At 38.8% G+C, this 7,511-nt stretch overlaps 1 protein-coding gene across 1 annotated transcript; it reads right to left on the reverse strand.

Moving 5' to 3' along the window:
* Nucleotides 1-6,063: 6,063 nt before the first annotated feature.
* Nucleotides 6,064-7,045, reverse strand: LOC114884382 (origin recognition complex subunit 6-like). The gene is given in 2 exon segments (XM_029203371.1): nucleotides 6,064-6,982; nucleotides 6,984-7,045. Coding segments are annotated over 2 exon segments (657 nt in total). The 3' UTR covers nucleotides 6,064-6,387.
* Nucleotides 7,046-7,511: the final 466 nt, after the last annotated feature.

Consider the following 7,511-nt stretch of genomic DNA (forward strand, 5'->3'; position numbering starts at 1 on the left):
GTAATCAGAGCTGTTAAGTAACTTCCCTGAAATTTTGAGGGTTTTGCCATTTTCCCCACTACCTTATAAAGAGTCTTCAACAGGTTTTTGGCTTCATAAACTATCAGAAATCCATTCTTCCTCCCAGCAGTCCATTTTATTAGAATGATGTGGTGAAACACAGGACCACACAAGCAAGGGCTGGTTTTAATTGTTAACCATTCCCCATTGTGTTTGGTTTCTTTCTGCTCCCCGATGGGCTCCACTAGAACTCTTCTGTAAACTTCTGTTCCTTAAGGACTCCCAATCCAAATAGGGCTGCCTGCGCCCCTCCTCCACATTGTATCCTGAGCAGAGGTAGCCAGGTCACAAGCTTGCATCAACCGATGATGTTTCAGAATCCTTACCTAAGAAGGAAGTGGATGCTAGGTGATCATGGTGAACACAGAAATATCAAAGGATCCTTGTTACTGTCTTCCAGTGATGAGTACATTTTCAAGTTCTATTCCAAATACCTTGGCAGCCATTTTACTCCAGGGAGCCAGAGAGGGGAAAGTCTGTTCTTGCATCATTACCAACAGCTTGGGGAAAACCCAGTCCTTTCACATACAAACAGGGCTGGCTGCATTTGATTGCACAGAGCCAGCCAAATTGGGACTTCTTAACAGCTCATGCCTCTGACAGTTACTCAGCACCACCTCTGAGATTTAGTAGAGAGCAAAAAACACTCCAACAGGCCCCTTTCACACATGTAAGTGTGAAGTACACGTGGTTTTCCATACCTCCTATCAGCCTTGCTTTGGTGAAGAAGAAGATTCAGTCAAATTCATTTCCATAAAGCAATGCTGCTCTATATGACTCTACAGAAACCACATTAAAGGTATCGAGTGAGGGCTATCTGTATTACTAGAAAGACACTTTGACAAACAGTAGATTTTCAGAGTGTGATAAATGCAATACAACGCTAGATGAACCCAAGAAGATTAAGAAGAAAAAAAGCTGTAACAGTAGAGGAAGGAGAGGGGCATCTAAGGGAAAACGTAGATCTAGAGATGATAAAGAAAAGAGTGGGAAAAAAAAATAGGGCAAATTTCCATTCTGAAGAAGAAAAAGCACCCACTTTTTACCTCAGTTTGGGTCTGCATCTGAGAGTATAAACGGCATTGAGGAGCCCCGAATCTTCCAACAGGACTAAATTCAGTTTTCCACAAGTAGTTTCCTCACCCAGTGCAGGAACCTTCACACCTTCTTTCAGCCTTCCTCTCTTCCACCGACCGATGAAATTAAATGATCTCCAATATTTACATTTTGCATTTACTTCTTTTTAATTTTGACAAAATGAATTAGAACTGAGGAAATTAAAATTGAAATCTGATACAAGGTCAATTGAAGACGTATTTTGCAGAGATTGACAACCACGTTGGTGTTAGTTGCCCCTGCCTCCTCAGTAAGGTTTGCATGATTGTGGCCTTTTCCAGCTCTCACCAGGGAGCCAAACAAACTCAGTAAAAATCAGCACCATTTATTAACACTCTTATTTTACCAGACTATGAGGTAGCCCAAAAGAAGAGTATACATGATTCCTTCCCTTAAAGAACTGAGAATCTCAAAACTCTGCATACATAAGCCCCAGCTAAGATTTTAAAGGATCTCAGAGCTGGTTTACAGTAAGAAAATGCATATTCATCTGATAATGAAGAAAATATGGAAGGAAGGTTAGTTGTAAGAAAACCCTTCAGATACTCCAAAATTTTCTGGTACAAAATGTAATCTATGGGAGCTTGTTAGAAATGTAAAACCTTGGACCCTGCCCCAGATCTCCTGAATCAGAATTAGCATTTTAACAAGATCCCCAGTATAGATACATGTTTGTTAAAGTCTGAGAGGCACTTCCCTAAGACTTCTCAAGCCCCTTTACACCCCCTGTTCAAATTGAACACAATATGGCTTAAAATGTTGGATAGGTAAGAAAACATAGAGGCAGGTGTAGAGGTAAGATCAACTGTTGGGTTTTTTGGTTTTGGTTTTGGTTTTTTCAAAAAAAAATGAGGCATTTCAGAAAGTGCAACAAAATTAATCAAACAAGTACAAGAAGAGGGCAAACAGGGGTTTCAGTTACTGATAAGCTTGATATGAGTCAATTGACTATGGCTACCAAAAAAGAAAAAAAAATTGAAAAGCAAGCAAATACAAAAGCTAAAGACTGCATTAATAGAAGCATGGTATCTGGATCAGGAAGATGACTGCCCTACTCTACCTTACACTGGTCAAGTCTTATCTTAAGTGCATTCAGTTCAAGATATTGCAATTAAGAAAAATAGAGACAAACAAGAACACGTTCACTTGAGAAAAACCATGATAGTGAAATTAAAACCCTGACCTGGGGGAAAAATTGTTGAAGGAATTGGAGTTGGTAAATTCATTTAAGAAAGGTTTTGATGAAAATAAAAAGCTTAAAAATACGGAGGAAAATCATGTGGGGAAAAAACACTTGGTCTGTGGACAAGCATTTGAGAACCATTGGTTAAGATACCTGAGGACAATTCAAACCCCAGAAATTTGTCATTTAGGACATTATTGGATCTCCAAAGCATCTTCTGCAAAAACCAACAAGGCAGAGAAGCAGGTATCATTCTCCTCAAATTACAGGAGGGCATGATCAGTGATGGAGCCTGGTCTAGAACAAGGGTTTCTGAGCCTTTGTCCAATGTGCTTTCATTACCCAGCCTGCTATGAAATTCCTACCTTGGTAATCATTACAGAAGTAAAGGAAGTAAAAGTGACCCCAAAAATTTATTTTGATTTTTTTCTTCTACCCTATGATCCAAATACAGTTGCCACTAGCCTCAAGCGCAATAGTGTACCAACACATGGCTAGTGGAACTGAGAAACTGAAATTTTATTTTTGTTTAACTTAAGTTAATTGAAAAACTAAGTATAATTATTTTATATCAAACTAATATTTAATTCAGTTATTGGAAAACTTTAAGCATGTTTGAGGCATTTTGGATATATAAATTTAGTTTTTCAGTATTATGAAATCTAAATATTATTTTCAAGGACAATTTAATATCCTAATTGACATGTGCTGTATGTAGGTGGAAAATATGCCCCAGAGAGCAAATATGTACATGAAAGGGGATGCAAAACATTTCAGTATTTTACATATTTATTATATGTTAAAATGTTTTAGATATGTTGAGTTAAACAAAATATATTATTAAAATTAATTTCACCTCTTTCCTTTTACTTTTATAATGTCTTTATTACAAACTTATAATGATCTGTATGGCTCACATTATATTTCTATTAGACATCCCTGTTCTATGTCATTCTGAAAAAGTTTGAAAAGGAGCTCAAACCTCTTTCTCCAAGCAGAGGCTGCCAGTAGTTCACTTTTCTATCAAACATGCCTGACTTAAGAAGGAAAGATGCAAACTCTGCTGAGAAGAGCAAGATCTCCAGCATTGCTCCCTCATCACCCTCCAAGTATTGCAGGGGTTTTAGTAGAGCCCCTTAGGAATGCATAGTTCCCCTGCTGTAAGACACTCTCAGACAGCGAAATCTGACATTTCTGGAATGTATTAAATACAGGGAGAAATCCCTTCTCATTCCTGCACCTTTATTTCAGGTGAGTGGTGATCCCTTAGGTGGTTCACCTCTTTTGCTGTTGCCCTGTCTCCCCTTGGGTGGGACCGATCATAGAGGAGACCATTACCCTGTTCAATCCTCTGCAGGGGAAGCAGTAAAAATCAAGCTACATACACTTGAATGCCAGGAATGAAGTTTCAGAGAGCCTGGCTCTTCCCATCTCCTCCAGACTAAGCCCAAAAGCTCATAATTGGGAATTGTGGTTTGAGAAATAAGCTTGGAATACATCATTCCTTTCCTCTTCTTCTCTACCTGGCTATCTCCTGTTCATCCCAGTAAATTCTTCTTCTTTCAGTAAACATTTCCAAATCCCAACTGCTAAATTTCAGTGTCCTTTCCTCTATCTCCATCATACCCTGTGACTCCTTCTTTCATATTTATCACCACTGTCCACATCAAAGATCTCCTAGAATCTCCTGAGGTGTATTTCCTCATCATTGCCTGACATTCTTAAGGTAAAGGCCAAAATGCCAAGGACGTCCTGACTTTTGAGAGAATCTGACTAGTTTATGGGCCTAAGGGTAGTAAGCAAGGTGATGGCCTAGAGTATTTAACAGTGCTTCCCAATCCTCACATGCCAATTTCATGTTTTTTTACCATACCTGAGTTCCTCCAGAATTCTTATTAATATATCTTTCAATAGCTCATATTTTTAATTTAAATGTGTTTAAAGAAGAAACTTTACATCACTGACATAAATGGAAAACTAATATTTTTATATGCATTAAAAGAACAATCAGGGGCTTCCCTGGTGGCGCAGTGGTTAAGAATCCACCTGCCAATGCAGGAGACACGGGTTCGACCCCTGGTCCACAAAGATCCCACATGCTGCGGAGCAACTAAGCCCATGTGCCACAACTACTGAGCTTGTGCTCTAGAGCCCACGAGCCACAAATATTGAGCCCGTGTGCCACGACTACTGAAGCCCGCGTACCTAGAGCCCGTGCTCTGCAAGAAGAGAAGCTACTGCAATGAGAAGCCCGTGCACCGCAACAAAGACCCAACACAGCCCAAAATAAATTAATTAATTAATTTTTTTTTTAAGTACAAGCAGTCAAAATAAACATTTATCTACTACCACCTAAAATCCTCTCTTCTACCACCAGTGGTATACCCATTACATACAGGAATAATGATCTAGAACGTCATTGGCAGAACAGATGGAAATCTAAAGTGTGGACATGAACTTCCGAAAATTTCATGGCAAACTGATTTGGCTTAGCAAACCAGGTTTTTCAGAACGAAGACTTTCTCTGAACCACGATCCACAGATATGAAGATCCCCTCTCTGGACTCAGAGCCGAGCACAGGATGAGGAATAGGGAAGTACAGGAACCCAGTAAAGTCTAAGAAAAGCAAAACTCATTCTCCAACCCATTCCACTCCCAGCCTCTAGCTCCCAGCAGCGGCATCTCAGTGAGCAGCATACTGAGAGTATTGGCATGGACAAAGATTTTAACGGGGAGGCAACAGGAAGCAAACAGCTGAAGTCTGAAGTTTACTTCGCATGTGCTATGTATCCCAAAGCGGCCGATGGGTCCCTCAAGTGCTTCTCTACCTCCTCCGTCAAAGCCTTTATTTAGTGATAGTTTCATAATCCCCCTTAAAGCAGGTTCTGTGGATAAAATGAATTCAGCTTGACTTTTTCTTCTAAGTCCTCTTTCTTATTTGGGAATTACTATTTTTAGCAGCACAATTTAGTTTCTCTTTATTCATGCATATGAAATGAAATAAAACTCATCCCTTTGGAAAATGATCTTAAAATTCTAGGACCTCAGATTTTATTAAAATCCCCCAGGTGCATATAATGACTTTAGATGTAGACTACACCGTAGTCTTCTGTACATGATCTTATTTCAACCAACTCTCAAATAGGAAAAACAAAACAAAACACTGGTATTAAAAAAAAAACTAAATTAAATAAACATGGATTTTGCATAATATATCCATAGAGATTTAGACAATTAGGATGGCAAAGAAAAAGAATTTCTGGTAGCTAAATGGATAAGAAACAAGCAGTTTCCTTCACACCAAGTAAAACTAAGAGTGCTGCAAAGAGGTTATTTTGAAGGCAGATTTCCACGAATTGTCAATCACTCTCGGATAACAGAAAATTACACCCATATTTCTTAGAAATCTCTCAGTTCCCTCCTTACTGTGTAGTGCTTTGGTGGTAATGTTCCTCTTTGAGGTGGTGTTTGTTAAATACATGTGGCTCGATGTGAAAATGCTAGGGGATTTTTGCATACTTTCCTAGCCTAGATGCACATATGCTCTTAGAAATATTTTGCAGAGATAAATAATGGTTTAACACATGTTCTACATAATCTTTTTTTGCATATAAAAATAATATTTATTAACTTAGGTTGTACTATATATTTAGTCAAACCTAGAGATTAACACAAAAACTTAAGTAAAATCTTTAGACTCCATTCAGCTTGAATTTCATATTCTGGATAGGACAGGAGACTGTCTTTTGCTTAAAACAAAACAAGAAAGCAAAATAGCTTCAATGACATTTTGTAGGAGAGAGCAGACCTGTGGGGAGCCAAGGCTGAGCCAACCAGGCACTGTGGCTAATCTAACGAATTTGCTGCCCATGTGAGAGCCACCGTGCTCAGCCCCAATGCTGGCTTCTTTGCTATGAAGGATAGGATCCTTGTTATAAAAGTTCAAACAAATTTCCAAACCCTCACATCTTCCTTGACGTGGCAGATGCACTGCTGGTTTGCAGTACAGGTGGTCCGGGAGCTGAAATCACTCTGTTGTAGCCTTTTGTGCTTTGGCAGCATTTTCCAAAATTTTCCCTTTCCACTGTTCATAATCCTGTGTCAGATCTTCATCTTTTTGCGGTTTATGTGGGATCTCTACTACATTCTCTATTTCCGTTGCTGAAGGTTCAACCACTGTCTTCTTTTTCTTCCATGGTGGAGTAGCTGAATCTCCAGGCTCTCTGTCGATCTGCTGCCCAATCTTCTCTAACTGTTTACAGAGTCGATCAAACATGGCTTTTTTTACACCGGATGTGGCTGCCATTTTATTTTTGTCCACATTTAGCTTTAGAATCTTGCATGCTGAAAGTAGTGCAGCAGTGGTGAAAAGCGGCCTGGATAAGTCAAGATCCACGTGCTGTGTTTGTGGAAGACTGGACTCATAGCTTTGCAGTATCTTTGAAGCCATGTTCACTGCTTCTGTACAGCTAAACTGTACAGCTAGGTCTCTTATTCCAATATTCGAGTTCAGGCCCAGTAAACACTCAAAATATTTAAGACAACTCTGATACATCTTCTTGTTCAAACCAGAAAGTTTAATTAAATAAGCCCCGTCCAAGGAGCACTTCATGCAGGAAGCTCAGCACCTCCGGCTCGGCGATGCCCAGACGCGGGGCTAAACGCCGGATCAGACCAGGCTCCATGGCGCATACAAAGACTACCTACATAATCTTTTTGAATAGTGGAAATATTGCTCTAAAAATTAATAGCTCTTTAGAGGGAAAGGATTATTTTCTTGGTAGAAGAAACTATATATTGACAATAGCTCTTTTCAACATGTATAACTATTCCCTTTTTACTATTTTGCCTGAAACATCTGACAAATATTGCTTTTCTAGGACCCTTTATAAAGTATGAAGGCAAAATCAGTTAGCCTCCCAGAAATTAATAAGCAGAGAAAATAATATTTTAATTAACGGTAGGGCCAGTACAAAAATATAACAATTTTTACTATGCACAGAAAAGGAATGATCTATAATATTATTAACTTTTAATGTTATTGTACTATATTAACATGAACTTTCACATTCTTGCTTTCTACCCTCAGAGACTTTCATATTCATTATCTCCTTTCAGTTTCTATGAAATAAGACAGCAATATTACCCTGA

Source organism: Monodon monoceros, unplaced genomic scaffold (assembly GCF_005190385.1).
Source record: "Monodon monoceros isolate NGI ecotype Baffin Bay Population unplaced genomic scaffold, NGI_Narwhal_1 Super_Scaffold_5, whole genome shotgun sequence".
NCBI classification, from domain to species: domain Eukaryota; kingdom Metazoa; phylum Chordata; class Mammalia; order Artiodactyla; family Monodontidae; genus Monodon; species Monodon monoceros.